General features: G+C 44.5%; 1 protein-coding gene across 3 annotated transcripts in view; it reads right to left on the bottom strand.

Annotated features, from left to right (window-relative positions):
• Nucleotides 1–17,799, bottom strand: part of PLEKHN1 (pleckstrin homology domain containing N1) — a 57,943-nt gene that overhangs the window by 29,210 nt on the left and 10,934 nt on the right. For 2 of the 3 annotated variants that reach the window (XM_083752605.1, XM_083752607.1), the window contains exons 3-5: nt 4,122–4,268; nt 2,954–3,034; nt 45–132 (exon numbers count right to left, since the gene is read on the bottom strand). In XM_083752605.1, coding sequence (XP_083608731.1) covers nt 45–132; nt 2,954–3,034; nt 4,122–4,268 — 316 coding nt within the window. Of the gene's footprint in view, nt 1–44; nt 133–2,953; nt 3,035–4,121; nt 4,269–6,954; nt 7,466–17,799 lie in introns of those variants that run through there. The other variant, XM_083752606.1, reaches the window with a different exon arrangement.

Raw genomic sequence — 17,799 nt, 5'->3', positions numbered from 1 at the left:
CGTCATACCAAAAATAGGTACGTCAAAGAGTGGCTTGCTCTCACCTGTGATTTGAAAAGCATGCATCTCCTGTTGGGCGCCCTTTGGGTTTTCAAGCTCGTTCAGCTGAATTTCTCTCAGAGGCACCAAGCCCTGTGAAAAGAGAATGTAACCATCTTATATCTGTCAACCCAACTGTGTTTACCAAAACTCCCCTTTTAAATCCAGAAGTGTATCAGAATGGATTCAGGCTTTGGTTGGATGGCGCTTTGTACGCCTCCTTCCAGCAACTCCTGCAGCACAAGCTGGAGCTAAACATATTGCTCTGCTTTCCTTTGGACCACCATCAGCAAGACCGAGAGGGGGGTCTTGTCGTCTGGGCAGCCCAAGGCTCCATACACACTGCCCAGGCTTGCTCCGCCTCCCGGAGAGGGCACTTCAGTGCTGCTGATGCAGCGCTTTGACTTCACCCCCAGAGGTGTACTCCATTGTCTCTCGAAACAGATGGGTGCCAACAACAACTTCCAACAAAGCACCCTGGCAATTGCAGCATGTTAAGGGTGCTTAGGGTGGCGCTGTGGGTTAAACCACAGAGCCTAGGACTTGCCGATCAGAAGGTCAGCGGTTTGAATCCCTGCGACGGGGTGAGCTCCCGTTGCTTGCTCCCTGCTCCTGCCAACCTAGCAGTTCGAAAGCACGTCAAAGTGAAAGTAGATAAATAGGTACCACTCTGGCGGGATGGTAAACGGCATTTCCGTGCGCTGCTCTGGTTCGCCAGAAGCAGCTTAGTCATGCTGGCCACATGACCCGGAAGCTGCACGCCAGCTCCCTCGGCCAATAAAGTGAGATGAGGGTCGCAACCAATGGTCAGGGGTCCCTTTACCTTTACTAAGGGTGCTGAGGGTTGTTAGGAGATCCTGAACGAACTACGGTTCCCAGCATTCTTTGGGGGAAGCCAGGACTGTTGAAGTGGCATAGGATGCTTTAAATATATGGTACAAATGTAACGACTGGCCCAGGTCCTGTGTAACTCTAGCCAAATCACAGCTAAGTGTGAGCAAGGGGGGGGGGGGCGTGTAGTCAGAGCAAAAACTGTGACTGCCTTGCTCCTTCCCCAGTCCTGCTGCTGCCTTGCTACCTGGAGCTAAACAATGATTTGGCTTAGTATTACATCCAAAACTGGGCTCGTAGTTTTTTATCTTCTCCAGACAAACCATAAGCAGCAAACCAAGAACAAACTCTGGTTACAGCTCATAGTTTGCCTGGAGCAAAACTGCAGGCAAGCTAAGCAGCACAGTGGGCAGTAGTGTAGTGGCAAATTCAGAAGTGCACAATTCCTTTCATGATAGCTGCAGCCACAACTCTTCTTGGATTTTACAATAAATCTTACAATTATACAATTAGGAATGCTATGCAACAATCAATGCAGATCTCCGTGTGTTGCCATTCTGCTAGATCTATTATTTTCATGTGTATGAGCAAATGATTTGGAGTGCTCCAATATATTCCATTGCATGTTAACAGAATTAGGATACAATTATCTTGAAACTGAAGCACCTGGCCGCTTTCAGTTTTCCCAAAAGCTTAGCTTTGGAGCACACAGGGGCTGAAAAGCTCCCCTTCCGTGCTGATCGGGCATCTCTAGGCTTCTGTATACCATTTTTTTAACACAGCTCTAAGATGCTGGAGACAGGGACCTGCCTTTGTGAAGCCAGATAACTACACCAATCAAGTCAGAGGCAGGAGCGAAGCGGCTGCGATTTTTAGCTTTGAGTACCTGCACGCTTGCTCACTCATGCTTAGCCATGGTCTGGCTTAGTGTTCTGTGCAAACCAGACACATGAGTTATTCCTACGATGATATCTATTTGAATAATGACCTGATGCTACCCAAGAAGGAGGCCTAATTGACACAAACAGTAGGGGAGCAAATAAAACTGTTATGGACTCTTTGCAACAGGTGACTCATTGTGATTCAGCCTAGAGGACATTGGAAGCTGCCTTATACAGAGTCATACCACTGGTCTGTCTAGCTCAATGTTGGCTACACTGAGGCAGGGGGCATGGAGAGCTTTTGTTTGGGGCAACCTTCCAAGGGACTGGTGCCAGTGGTGGGTGGGTCCAGAAGCAAAAATAGTAGCCTGTAAATGCTACTTTTGCAAAGTAGGCTCTCTAACCTCCACCTTATCAGAGTTCAAGCACACATTTTAGCCAGGCAAAAACACTTGGGCTGCTAAGCAGGGCCGCTGAGCGTGAGGCATGAGGTTCGCCACCTATGCTGTCATTTGATGTTTATGGTCTGTCGGTCAATACAAACAGAAATAACCCTAATGGCAATTTCAAATGAAAGCACAGGATACGTAGGTTTTGTCATGCCACAAAAAAATTGGTTCTCAAGTAAATTTCCCACAATGCACTGGGACTGCTCTCCCATGGGTCCACAGAAGAAATAATTCTCAAAACAGCTACTCTCTGTGCAAAGACAGGTCAATCCACTTTACAGTGGTTATTTGGAAGACCAGGACCAGACAGAATGCAAAAGGCATGACTCAGCAATGTTAAGAGAGGTCTGGGGAGGTTTTGTGCCCTGAATGCACCCACAAAGGCAAGAGGCTTTGAGATTCCAAAGTGCTTTTTCCCTTGTCTTGGTTTGCTGCATGATTCACAAGCATGCAGTGACAAACTCATTTGCCTTGGATAACCAAGGGAAAGAGTAAGTCATTGCAGCGATTGTTCATCTGCATCTCTGGCAGAGGGAACTCAGAAACGATTTATTTATTCAGATTTATGCCTCTGAATACCAGTTGCTGTGAAGTGCTGGTGGGCAGCGTGTTGCTGCACTCATGGCCAGCTTGCAAAGCTTCCCAAAGGTCAGCCACTGTGAGAACAGGATGCTGGGCTAGAAGGGCCACTGGCCTGATCCAGCAGGCTCATCTTGCATCCTTATGGTGTGTTAAGAGTCTGCCATCCTTTACCTGATAGGTGAGTCCATTTGGACCGAGGGATTGAAAATAGAGGTAGGCTTGAAAGAGCTCCAGGTAGCAGTCGTTCATCTCCTACAACAGAATGAACACATTAAAAAAATGTATTTCAAGGGGACAGAGATCTTTAACATTATGTACTTCAAAAATGCCTTCTGGGACTGAAGGAGACTTAAAATTAGTAAAATTTAACACTCTAATAGCGTAAAGAGAAGGAGGAAACTATACACAATTCAACAGAAAGGAGGAGAAAAGGGCAGTGTTTAAAAGGTATAGTGTGGCCGAGGGCCTTCTGGCGGTTCCCTCATTGCGAGAAGTGAGTTTACAGGGAACCAGACACATGGCCTTCTTGGTAGTGGCACCCACCCTGTGGAACGCCTTCCCTTCAGATGTGAAGGAAATAAGCAGCTATCCTATCTTTAAAAGACATCTGAAGGCAGCCCTCTTTAGGGAAGTTTTTAATATTGAATGCTGTATTGTTTTTAACACTCGATTGGGAGCTGCCCAGAGTGGCTGGGGAAACTCAGCCAGATGGGTGAGGTATAAATAAATTAATAATAATAATAATAATAATAATAATAATAATAATAATAATGGACCAATGGTGTGTATTAAACATACAGGGTCAGCTCAGGACATCCTACTTGATTAAGTGATCCTGATTCTGCACCACTGCTTAAGCAATGCCTTGCTGGATCAGATTCAAAGCCCACACAGTCCTGCATCCTTTGCAAGAATATCATAAACTAACAGGCACTAGACTGGCCATTCAGAAATTTAGGCTCCATCTGTATTATATGCTGAAAGCGGTACTATGCAGTCTCGAACAATCATAGCTTCCTCCAAAGTATTCTGGGAACTGTCATTTGCTAAGGGTGCTGAGAGTTCTTAGGAGACTCCATTCCTCTCCCAGAGTGGTTTAGCAATCAATCCTTCTTCCCAGGCAACTCAGAATTGTAGTTCTGTGATAAGAATAAGGGCATCCTAGCAACTCTCAGCACAAGCTATAGTTCCCATCATTCTTTGGAAGAAGCCATGGCTGTTTAAAATGGCACGATAGTGCTGTACATGTATAGTTTAGAATCGCGTATCTACACAGCCTTGGCGTTACTTCTCTCAAAGCAACTTTTGGCATCTGCCTTTCCTCCTCTGCAGAACTCACCTGACACTGCTGAAATTTAAACTTGACCTTGGAGTAATAGATAATCTTCCCCAGGTTCCGCACCACAGTCTTCCTCCTTCCCTTCTTGAACAGGTTTGGGAAACGCTGGTCAAAATTTTCCTTCTCATTTTCCTGGTTGGTGAGGTTCTGAAAAAAAAAAAAAAAGGTTAGAAATATAGCATTTTTATTAAGATAATAATAATGACTAAAAAGTCAAAAATGGTTCATCACAACAGATTAAACCCTTGAGAACCAGCCAGGTTTGTTGTTGTTGTTTTTTTAAAAAAAGATGGCATTCAACAAACTTTTACTCAGAGTAGGCTCATTGAAATTAATGAACATGACAAAGTGAGATCCATTAATTTTAATGGGCCTGCTGTGAGTAAAGGTTGGTGGAATAGGACCCAATGTGTTTTTATACTATTTCCTATGAATGTAATTTGTTTTAACTAATTTTAATACTGTATTTTAAATGGTTGTATCCTGCCCTGGAATATGCTGTACTGAATGGAATCGGTATGTTTATAAGCGCCACATAATACTTGCACCTCATCTGTAATAATTTATTTTTTAGTGTGACAGCACCAACCCTTTGGAACTCCCTGCCTATTGATATCAGGCAAGGTGCCTTCACTGTATTCTTTTCAGCACATGGCATAGACATTCTTATTTAGACAAGCCTACCCATATATTTAGAAAGTTCATATGAACTTTAATTTGTTTTATTCTAATCTACTGTGGTTTTAACTTTCTTGATGTTTTAAATTATGGTTGTAAACTTTTAGTGATGCTTTTACTGCTTTATCCTTTCTGTAAACTGCATTGAGGCTTTTTTCTACAGTCAAGCGGTATTTAAATCATATGAAATAATAAGACTAACAGCAGGTAATAAATGTATGTTTGGTTGTTAGCTTTATAATGACTTTATTTTGGCTAATTGCTGTGTAATTTCATGTTATTTCTCAGTTGGGTTGCATAAGTTCTTTTGGTGATTTAATTTAACGAAAAGCTTTGGAAAATGGAAGAAAGGGGCCAAAAGAACCAGCAATCTTTTTCTTTTTTGTACTGGCTTCCCAACTGGTAAAGCTGAGTTTAGAAGTAACTGTACAGTACATTTAAAGGACTATATCCCATTTTAAACAGTCATGGCTTCCCCCAAAGTATCCTGGGAAATACAGCTTGCCAAGGGTGCTGAGAGCTGTTCGGAGACTCCCTATTCCACTCGCAGAGCTACATCCCCAAGTCCTTTATGAAGAGGGACTGATTGTTAAACCACTCTGGGAATTGTAGCTTTGGGACGGGAACGGCAACCCCCCCAGCAACTCTCAGTACCCTTGACAAGGATTATTTGAGGGAAGCCATGACTGCTTAAAGTGGTGTGAATGTGGCCTTCAGTTAGGAGTCTAAAAGCCAAACACCACTGGACTCCATTCTTTAACGTGTTGCCTGCTGAACTGCAAAGACAGTGGTACCTCGGGTTACAAAGGCTTCAGGTTATATGTTTTCGGGTTGTGGACCATGGGAAACCCAGAAGTACCTGAAAGGTTTACGTTTGGGTTTCACCACTCGTCAGTGGCGTAGCGTGGGGGGTGCAGGGGGGGCCGGCCGCACCGGGCACAACATCTGGTGGTTAGGGGGCGCAAATTACTTGCCTTGCCCCGGGTACTGACAACACACGCTATGCCACTGCCACTCGTGCATGTGCAGAAGTGCTAAATCAAGCTTCACGCATGCGCAGAAGCACCAAATCATGTCACGCATATGCACAGATGCGGTGCTGCAGGTTACGAATGCTGTGGGTTGCGGATGTGCCTCCATCACAGATTACGTCTGCAACCCGAGGTTCTACTGTACTGAATTTTACACGTGGTGCTAGTTTCATGTGATGTCAGTCAGTGCAGATCATAGTGAGCTAGATCAGCGTTCCCCAACCTTTTCCCGACCGTGGCCCCCTTCTGACCTGGTTTCCTTCCTGTGGCCCCCCATGGGCGTAGCCTGGGGGCAGGGGAGAAGCTGCCCCCCAATAAGTAAAAATCAATACAAACCTGAGGTTCTGCCCCCTAACAAAAGCCTGCCCCCTAACAAAAATCCTGGCTACACCCATGCAACCCCGTCCTACCAGTAGAAAGGTGGCTATTTAAATGTTGTGTTTGTAAACAGAAGATGTTTTATTTATAGTTTTTATAATTTATAAAAAAAAATACCATTACATATTGAAGCAGAAAAACAGAATCATGGAGCTGGAATGGACGCCAAGGGTCATCTTTCTAGTGCAACCCCCTGCAATGTAGGAAACTCAGCTAAAGCATCCATGACAGATGGCCACCCAACCTCTGCTTAGAAACCTCCAGTGAAGGAGAGACCAGAACCTTGCAAGAGAGATCCATCTTCCATGTATTATAAAAATTAAACAACACTTATTTGACCCCAGTTATTTGACACAGGTAAACCTCCAGATACAGTCCAAAAGGTACACAAGGAGTTCTGTATATCTGGGAGAATTTTAAAAAGCAAGTGGTCCTCACCAACCTGGTGCGAAAAGATATTGTCATCTGGAGGAGCCCTGGCTTCCTAGATAAAACACTACAGCCCCACACATCCTTACCTGGGAGTAAGGCCCACTGAACTCAGTGCAGCTTTCTTCTGAGTAGACAGCTATTTACTAGATGCAAGTCAGCAGCACCAGATGACCCCACTCGGCTGAGTACTGGGGTGGATTTCACCCCGCGCCTTGCAGAGCCGGGCAGACGCTGCCAACGGGTCCAGCACTGGAAGCAACAAGCAGCTCTGGCTCACCCAGCCCTACCCATTGCCACCCTACCACTACACTTACCTGACCTGGGGGTTCTGGATCGCGGACTCTACCAGTCAGAACTGGAGCCTCAGCGATCACTGTTTCCCGCTGGAAACAAACTGCTCCAAGAAAATGCACATGGCAGGAAGGAGTGCTAGGCCCTGGTGGGCCACCCCCCATAGCCAGCCAATCAGGATTTTTTTTAAAAAATGCTTTTCCCCTTTCCCCTTCTCACTTCCCTCTGTCACCACCTAGCCTCCTGCTGTGGCCCCCTATTTATGTGATTGTCATCTGTGGCCCCCTTGGCATATCTTGGGGGTCCCCAGGTGCCATATATAGCCCCCGACTGGGAAACATTGAGCTAGATGGACCAATAAGGCAACTTCCTATATTCCAATTTTCTCCAACCCCCTAGAACCAAGAGCCAGCCCAGATCAAGGGAGAGGTAACATTCTCGAAACAAAAAAGCTGGCAACCCTAAATGCATCACAGATGCCTTTCCTAAAGAACAAGTGGTCTGGGGTGTGTGTTTGTTGTACAGTCTCCATGCCAGCCAAGGATTTAAGGTTTGATTACTGCAACCCGGACTCTCTGCTTACAACCCTGGAGAGGAGTCAATGAGGGGGCTTAAAAACAAACTACGACTAATCTCCTCCACATTCAGCATTGTGATTAACCCAGCTAAGTGGCTTAAGAAGGTGCTAACTTAATTTGAGCCCCAAAAGTAGAGGTTACCAGACTTGGGTGAAAGTCAAGTCCTGCAGCTGAGCTGCAAGTACACACACACCCTTCCTAATTCTTTGAACTCAGCTGCTTGTACAGCTCTTGCTTTTCCTTCTCAACCTGGACACAAATCTTTACATGCCCATTAGCCTTTATATGCTAAATCTTTACATGCCCCCACAACTATATTTGATCCAATTTGAAAACAGAAGCCATATGAAGACATCCACACCATCTCTCCACCCACTGGAATGGGCAAAAAGAGGGTGACTTTGAAAAACATTCAACCGCACTGTTGCATTTGACAACATGCAAATGCAATGTGGAACACACTCAGGGGGCAATGATCTTGCTGCCCTTTAAGCCAGTAACGTGTACACATGTACATATGGTGTTTACTGGTGATTTGTCTACAGGGATGTTATACGGCAAGCAGCATTCATCCCATGTTCATCCTGATTTACTTGCTGGGTGTTTATATGCCCTTGCCATTAGTTATTCATCCATCTTTTTCAAAGCATTTCTCCATCACTTTTCAAACAGCAAAAAGAGTTGCAATTTTTAAAATTTTATTTGTTGTGCTAGAGCACCAGAGCTCTTTAATCCACGTTGAATGTGCAAACCTGAAGTTCTGGTATGTGACTCAATCACTCCTGCAAACTACAGACAGCCTGGAAGCAGCCCTATATAAAAACAATGCAACTTTTAAAATTCCTGGAGGAATACTGCCCTAATATATAGGGATTTGTATCACGTGGGTGACCATTAAGGAGTTGTATTCTCAGGCTGCTGGTCCATCTAGCTCACACATTCTGCACTGACTGGCAGCAGCTCTCCAGCGTTTCTAGCAGGGGACATTCCCAGTCCTACCTGAAGATGTCAAGGACTGAACCTGGGACCTTTTGCATAAAAACCAGGTACTCTTACCTCTGAGCTATGTGTGGCATTTGATCATGGGGGGCCCCACCAGTCTAACATGGTACAGTCCAGACAGAGCTTTACCATCTCGTCTTGTGTTTGCTCCTTGAATAATGTTTTCACAGACACTCAGTGCTGATGGAGACTGTTTGGGCAAATGCGGACTCAATTAGCAGCTTTTTGTTTTGTTTCCAAGAACACAAGCGGAACACAAGAAAAGCCCTGCTGGGTCAAGCCAGTGGCTCATTTAGTCTATCATTCTCCTCCCAGTAACCAAAAGAGGCCTGTGGAGAAATGGATGGTTTTTAAGAAGTCATCCTTTTCTTCAGCATGCATACACATTCATTTTTGACCCACAGGTGACTCTGATCAAACAGGTTGGGGAGGTTTTTGAAGAGCCTGCAAAACCTGTTTATCCAGGACTGAGGACAAAGATGCTTCTTGTTGTACAGCTTTCAGCTGTCGTCCATCTTCCCTTGTCAGAAAGCATCAGTACTGTACTCCCTTCCCCTCCGTCAAACGCATGCAGTGAAGCTAAGTAAAAGCACCAACTAAAGTCCTAGCTTCAAAAAGGGAAAAGTCTTTTGCAGCCTGAAGGAGAATGTGGGATCAAGTGGCAGGCAGATAGCACAATCCAGGCAGAGCAGGTCCCCGCTGAAGTTAGCCAGTTCTAATCCATATATGCCTGCTTTCTAATAACTGGTGCCAACAGAGACAGCTGCATGAGCCCCCTTGATAGATGAAGGCTCAGCAGTTATTAGCCAGACCAACATTGCCCTGGGTGGTGCTTTGGTTAGCTCACTTCTCAGGAATGGGCCTTCACCTCTCTGCAACAGCCACTTCAGAGACCCGTCAACAGCTAGAGAGGAACCAGTTAACTGGTGCTAATTACCCACAAGCCCTTTTTATCTTGGGTTTCTCTGACATTAGCTAGGCCTAATTGGATCAAGACATAGAAAGCCTACGGACAGATAACATCCTTTGGGCTGCAGGATTTGGTGGTATGGTAGAAAACATATATCTATGCCTTAGGACCTCCTAAGGTATGGAAGGTAGCTCAAGCAAGAATGCAAGAGGCATACGTTATCTTTTGCTACTAGGTCAACTTCCATCAATGCTGAAGGTTGCTGGTCTTTGAGCATCACTGAGTGCTTCCAGACAGTTATTGCTTTTAGGTTGGATTCAATCCCTCCCAATCAGGAAAGTGATGAGGAAGTGTGGGATAACATTTGCTTTATGTAGTGTTGTCTAACCTCTGCACAAACAAATTGGAATGAATGCTCAATAAGTAGCCAGTGTTGTCTAACCTCCCTGAAGTCTTAAGTGCAAGCAAACCAGGATAAATCCTCAATGAACACGTCTAGATGTGGAGCCAGAGCTACTCCTCATACAATTGGAAGCTTTCTAAGGGTCAGCTCACATGTTACTAAAAAGAGAGGTGGCTGCAAACCTGGTGTCACTTTGGAATTGTAAGAAACCGAAAGATCAGTGCCTTTCTAAATCAGTGTTTAAAACCAGTGCACTTTTGAAAGGATCACTCCACCATCTTGATTCAAACGTCATCCAACTGTATCCAAACACAGATGAAAATCTGCTCCTTGACCTCAGGAGCCATAATGCAAAATCTGGTTACAATATCTTAAGAGGTGTCTGAATGCACAGCAAACAAAGATATATAGTATTTTCAAAATACTGTATGCAGTAGATGAAAGCCAGAAGCTTATGCATCTCTGCTACACCAAGTTTCCACTGATTCATAATTTACATTTACCACTGCTGTGGGTGGTAGAACTCAAAGCAAAAACAAATAGTGCAACCCTGTGCATATTTACTTGGAAGTAAGACCCAGGGTCAGGGCTGCTGCATACTTGAGGGTCTACTGGGTTTCCTTAGTAGTGGTTACTGGAGCCGTGGCTCCTCTGATCAGCACCAGGCAACTACCTTTTATACGTCCTGAAATGCCCCAAAGCTCATGAAAGGGATTGTGGGAAATTTAAAATGGTGACCAGTCAACAGTGAGAGTGGAGGGCAGCGGGATTTGAAGAAAGGCTCGGACAGCATCAGCGGTAGGCTTTGCCAGACACTGAGGCCTGGCAGCCGCCCCAAAGCCATTCAAAATATAAAAGTAATGTGTAACAGCCCTCTGTTGCTGAAAGGATTGCAAGCTTTGGAATCACACTGAATTCTTCTCCAGGAATATCTGCCCTTATAACCAGAGAAAGAGAGAGTTAGTTAGCTACCTTTCCATTCCAGCTGTCCTGTGGGGGACAGATTAGAATCTACAGGGCATCAGTGAGCATGTATCTGGAGATGGGAACTGCTAAGCGACAATTAACGATTTCACCGAGGGGCAATTAAAGTGAGGAGAAAGAGATTAAATATTTGCTGCTGGGTTATTGATCATCTGCCAACCCTGAGACAGATAAAAGGGGTGGGGGAATGCAAGCCAGTCAGGACAAAGCTGTTGTGAACACAAAGGCTCAACTGGCAGGGAGGTTTTCCCAGATAAAAGGGATATTGGGGCAACTGCCGCCAACTGCAATTTTGGGGAACTGTTTGGTTGTAGGAAACCGAGCTTCAAATCTTTGCTGAGTCTCAAAGTTCACTCAAGGCTCATCCACACTCACCTTTGCTTTGCACTTTCTAGGCGTTTTTTGTTTTGTTTTGGTCCTGGCGTTTTCTCCAGGGAAAACCACATTTTACTGCTAAATCTGAGCAAACGGCAATTGGTTTTCCGTGCATTGCTGTTTGCTCCAATTGACAGGTAAAATGTGGCCTTTCCTGGGGGAAGTGACAGGACAAAAATAAAAGCTTAAACATGGACCTGGGAAGCCCAGACCTGTGTCTAGAAATGTGGCACAAAATGAAGTGTGGATGAGCTCTCAGTCGGCTTAGGTGAGTTGCCCTCTCACCCTAAGTTACCTCAGAGGATGGTGCTATCCAGATATCCCAGGAAAGGCAGGAGAAAAACATGAAGGAGCAAATCCAGAATCACAGAATTGTAGAGTTGGAAGGCACCCCAAGGGTCATCTAGTCCAACCCCCTGCAATGCAAGGAATCTTAACAGAAGAGATTCTAATATACTGAACAGCAGCTAAACTGACATATCTATAGCAGGGATGGGGGACCCTTTTCACACTAAGAGCCACATTCCCCTCTGGGCAACCTTTTTGGAGCCACATGCAAGTGGTGAGAGGGGTCAGAGGCAAAAGTAGGTGGAGCAATGAATGCAAATTTCACCTTTGTGAAGTTTCCTCTCTTTTTTTTAACAAAAATAATTTTTATTAAATTTCCCATTTTAACAATCCAATCAAATCACATTAAGTATTCCAAATTATACAAATACATATCATATAGTCCAAATATTCTGCCAAATTATAATTTTTTGTTGGGGCTTCCCATGCTTCAAGTTCAGTGGGGTTCCAATCATCTTATATTTCTACTGCCTTGAGTTTCCAACCTTTGTGCAGTTTCCACGCACACTCACACAACCCTCTCTATCCTCCGTCCAGCCACTTAAGATGCATGATCAGAGTTCCAGGGTGCATTGCAGCCAGGCAAAAACACTCAGGGAGAGTGCAAAGCAAGGCCAGTGAGGGATGCAACCCAAGGAGAGCCTGGGTAAAGTTCCAAGGGACGGACAGAGAAGGTAGGAAGGCTACATTTGAACTCTGGGAATGAGGTTCTCCATCCTTTATCTAGATGAATGGCCTAATTCTTACTGAGGTTACAGACTGGAGGTCAGGCTTCCCATGACTGGACACTGTTTAATACAGAAAAGTTCAGCAAAGCCTGGAATGTCAGAGAAAATCTTGCATTGGGACCCTTCTTTCAAGGACTCATTTTCTATGTGCAGAGAAATTATTACTGTAAAGGAAATCCCCCACTAGCATCCTGAAGACAGAGGTTAACCACCTGAGGGAGAAGAAGGTGGACATCTAATATAGCTTCCAACATTCCATCCTGCTCTGCACTGTGAGAGCGAAACTCACCCTCTATTGACCTCTCAGGAGCTCAGCCCTCACAGACTTGAAATTCCACAGAGGAGAATGCAATGCGCTCCCCTCTCTCTGCACAGACGAGCTGCGCTCTCCCCCAGGGGTCTTTACACTCTGAAAGCTCTCCTGCCACACACACAGTGCACTCATCCTAAAGATAAACAGTTATAGTAATGTCCCTCTCTTCGTCACCGAGGATGTGCTTTTCATTCGAGTATTTTCCATGGTTCAACACTGAAACAGAGGCATAGCACCCTGCAATCTGCACCACTTGCGCAACCACCACTGGCATCCTATTGTCCTGTGCTGCATTGTCCCCAGCCTTAAGGTTATAATTAGTACATCTGATTATCCAAATTAAGAACATAAGAGGAGCCCTGAAGAAACAGCCTGCTGAATCAGGCCAGTGGCCCATCTAGTCCCACAACCTGTTCTCAATGAGGCCAATCAGATGCAAGACCAGAGTGTAACAACGCACTCTTCACTTGAGAGTCCTAGCATACTGTGAGTCCTAGCATATTGCCTCTGAAAGCAGAGGTAGAATACAGCCATTCTGTCTAGTGGCAACAGATAGCCTTGTTCTCTGTGTATTTGTCCAAGGCTGCATGTACGCCATACATTTAAAGCCCTCCCCCCCCCCCACTCAAATAATCCCAGGAAATATAGTTTGTCAAGGGTGCTGGGAACTTTAGCTTTCGAGGGGTAAACTACAGTTCCAAAGATTCTTTACAGGGGTGTGCATGCTTTAAATGTATGGTGCATGCACATATTATCCTCTTTTAAAGCCACCCAAATCGGTGTCCATCACTATTCTTGTGGCAGTGAATTCCATAGTTAAACTACACACTGCGTAAAGAAGTGCTTTCTTTTGCCTGTCCTGAAACTTCCAACATTTGGCTTCATTGGAAGTTCTAGAGTTATATCAGTTACTGCTTTTCACACTGTATCAAAGCTGCAGATGTTCACTTGTCATGTGTAGGAGGGCTGATTACAGATCTACAGCTGTGATTTTCAGGACTCTCCCAAGTGATACCATTTGTACCTTTTTCCTGTTTAAAAACGCCAAAACAATGCTGGGGTGCACATAAGTTCCTGCTACCATATCAGAGCTGTGGCCTGAGGAGGCACAAACGTAACTTCAAAAGCAACAGCAACTGAGAACTATCTTATTTTAGGCTCTTGGTGGGCCCAGAGATCAGGGAAGAGGAAAGGCAGGACCAAGAATGGAATTTATTGCACATGCAAGCCTCAGACAGAAGCATTTAACCTAAAGTTTCTCAGTGCTTAATTATCAAGGGTAACCTTTCATTAGCACAGTCACAGGCTGATGTGTTCCACTTTCCCTGCTGTAGAAGAACAAAGCTGTCCAAAAGGGTCAGAACCCATAATTAGAACATCATGTATACTCTGAGGTTCAGATACATGTGGCCACAAAAGTATACCGCAGTGTTTCTTCATTAAATTCACAATTCTCGGTTATATGTGGAGGCACATGTCTCCACTCGTATACCTGAAAAGATTTGTGTAACAGTATGAACGACTGGGCTTCTGTATGGTTCTGGCAGGATCTCCTCTGAAGGCAAACAATTCTGCTGTGACTAAATGACCACAATCACACCCAAAACAGAGCAGTTATCACATATCCGCAGTGAAGGCTGATTAGGAGGAGAAAAGGCCACTGCAGTAAATCACACAGACACAGCAAGTAACCTCTGTTGGTGAATCCTTTTTATAATTAATCACACATAATCCTATGCAAATCTACTCAAAAGAAAATCCCATTGAGTTCAATGGGGCTTTCTGGCACTTAAGTGGGTACGTATATAGGATTATAAACTGACATATGACAGTATAGATGTTTTGGAGTACAAAACATCTGCAGGGCAGCACTTCGCTGAAGGCACCATATTCAGTGCTGGCAAAAGAAGTAAGAAAACATCTAGCTCTCTTTCAAGAGAATAACTTGGATTCATATTTTAAAACGGCCTCTTCCACCTGCTCCCCCACACCCCAGCATGCTACTTATTTTGTGTGTTAGTACAATCAGCCACACACCCAAATTTAATTAGACGCCCTTCTGGGCATTAAGTGGCAACCCAGATTTTCATCTTCCCCCACGTTCCCAGGCTTTCCAAGCCAATAGGAACTCACTCGCTTTACGCAAACCACCAGCAACATCCTACTAACTCACTAAACTTGATTGCAGCTTCAGATTACTGTATGTCTCAATTGGAATAGCAGAAATCCGAGTAAGAATGGTTGGTGCGAATGGGTCTATAAAGTTTAGTTCCTGGATTGGTGCATCCTAGAAGCTCTGTTGCCACATTTAAGCAGGCAATGGTAAGAATAGTGTGCCAATGAAAATGTAGGGGTGGTAGGAATTATTCCCGCAATGGGCCAGCCTTTGCCCTTTAATGTCTTCTGTGTTCGAGAACTCCTGAGGTGTAGAATAATTACACTGGGCAAATTGCACAGATACTATACAATCTTGTTCACATGGGATGATGAAATAATTGTGATTCATTCCAGAAATATCTTTTGCTTTGTCAGCCGGTTCTGCACGTCGTTTCTGCGTCTAGTTTCACAGTACAAATCCTTCATCATTTGTTTTTCAATGATTCAACAGGCAAAAAGAATTGTGAACAGTATAGGCAAGTAAGTGGCTTAGTATCACTGACATACTCAAGAATCAAGAGCGGCAGGGCCCTCCCCTCACAATCAGTCCAAGATATACTAACTATTAGGCGAGATAAAAAATGACATTTGTTTAAAATATTTGAATGTCTCAGGCTCAATCCCCAGTGCACCCAGCTAAGGCTGAGAAGGCACCCAGTCGAGCATCCCAGACAACTGTTGCCAGTCAGAGTTAGATGGACCCATCGTCAGGTCAGATCAGATCCAAACAATACATTAAAAATACATGGCACACCCCCCCCCGAAAATACTGGAAACTAATTTACCCCCCTGCCCAGAAGTACTGTTCCCAGTACCCTTAACAAACTACATTTCCCAGGATTCTTTAGGGGAAGTCAAGTGCTTGAAATGCTGCCTATATATCTTTACCAACTGGAAAGTTCTCAAGGCAGCTTACAATATATACAAAAAATACAAAAGTGAGAGATGTGAAGTGTTCTTAAAAATGAAATTAAAAAATGGTTCTGGAATTCTCACAAAATTCCAGTCAAGCTGAAACCTCACATCAGTAAAAACACCAAGTCGTCTTATAGCACCTTAAAGAGACTTCATAAATATATTAAAACACCTACTTTTGTGCATTCAAACAGTTTTGTCAGATGCTCAGACCACAAAAGCTTGTGCCACAATACCTTTGTTAAAAGGTGCCACAATACTCTTTTGATTGTTTTCATTGCAGGAGGCTTACGCAGTTAACTCTCTGGAAATCTTCTCATAATAGCACTACTTCTAGCTGTTTGCATCACAAATGGGTAAATAAACGGAGGAAAGAGGGGGGAATTCCAATATCGGTTGAGATAATTTATCTCAATTTGCCTAATGCAAATTGATCGCAGCAATATCTAATTCACACACAGAGAGAGGCACCTTCACACTAGGTAGTGTCTTAACTGGTGAATCATAACACCATCAGTGGAAATCTGAGGTCATTTCCTGCTCCATCACTTATCAGAATAACCCAAGCAGGGGGTAAAGAAAGACAATACCAAAGGTATGTGGGAAACAGATGAATAACCTCAAGCTCTCAATGTTAATATGTGAAGGCAGAGATGGGGAACCTGTGTGGACCTCCAGGTGTTGTTGGGCTGCAAAACTTCCATCAGCCTCAGCCAGCAGGGCCAATGGTCAGCGACGATGGAAGGCATACTCCAGCAAAAAAATTATTATTATTACATGCTGCCCATCTGGAAGGTCACAAACTGGCCACTCTTGCTGTATCACAGGGTATATAGTTCCATAATTTAACTACATGCTGTGTGAAAAAGCACTTTCTTTTGCCTGTCCTGAATCTTCCAGAATTCATCTAATAGGTTGTACCCGACTAAGGCCCCATAACTCTTTAAACAGGCATTGCCATTCCGTCCAAGAAGCCTGGGAACTGTGTTTTGTTAAGGGCACTAAGAGGTGTGAGGAAATCCCCCATCGCCCTCACAGAACTACAGTTCCCAAAGTGGCTTAACAATTGACCCCTCTTCCCATGGAACTCTCGGAATTGTAGGTCTGTGAGGGAAACAGGGGGTCTCCTCACAACTCTCAGCACACTATGGTTCTTGGGAACGACATAATTACTTAAAGTGATATATAAAGGTAAAGGGACCCCTGACCATTAGGTCCAGTCGTGGCCGACTCTGGGGTTGCGGCACTCATCTCGCTTTATTGGCCGAGGGAGCCGGCGTACAGCTTCCGGGTCATGTGGCCAGCATGACTAAGCCGCTTCTGGCAAACCAGAGCAGCGCACAGAAACACCGTTTACCTTCCCGCCAGAGTGGTACCTATTTATCTACTTGCACTTTGATGTGCTTTCAAACTGCTAGGTTGGCAGGAGCAGAGACCGAGCAACGGGAGCTCACCCCGTCGTGGGGATTCGAACCGCCGACCTTCTGATCGGCAAGTCCTAGGCTCTGTGGTTTAATCCACAGCACTACCTGCATCCCTAGTGATATAAGAGCACTTCAAATCTATTTTATTTATTTCATGTATGTACCGCTTGAGTGTAAAAAACAAACAAACCCTCAAAGCTGCTTTCAAAGAGATAAAACAATAAAATCAATGGGGGGGGAACCACAGGCATACCTTTAAAAGCGCAAAAGTTAAAACGCTAAAACAGATTAAAATTACCTCAACCTTCTAAGCATTTGGGCGGGTTCATCGAAACAGGAATGTTTGCAGCAGGTGCCAAAAAGAGTACAGTGGAGACGCCTGTTTGATCTCAATAAGCAGGGAGTTCCTAAGTGTAGGGCATAGCCAAGATTTGGGGGGGGGACGACCTCAGTTAGCTATGTATTTTTATTGATTTTTACTGATTTGGGGGAACTCTCCCCTCCCCCCCGGCTATGCCCATGTGCTGCCGCACTAAACAATCAAGTTCTTACAAATGCAAAATGGGCATTACCGTATGTGGCACCTATAGACAACTGAAGTGGTTGAGTGGGCACATGTGTATGGCACAGATGGGGCCTAAAGTCCTACTCAGAGTAGACCTATTGAAATTCATTTCAGTGGTTTCACTTCTGAATAGGACTAGCGTTGAATACAATGAATGCAGAACCTG

This window comes from Podarcis gaigeae (assembly GCF_964106915.1).
Source record: "Podarcis gaigeae genome assembly, chromosome: 8".
NCBI lineage: Eukaryota > Metazoa > Chordata > Lepidosauria > Squamata > Lacertidae > Podarcis > Podarcis gaigeae.
This window is presented reverse-complemented; position numbering and strand designations above follow the sequence as displayed.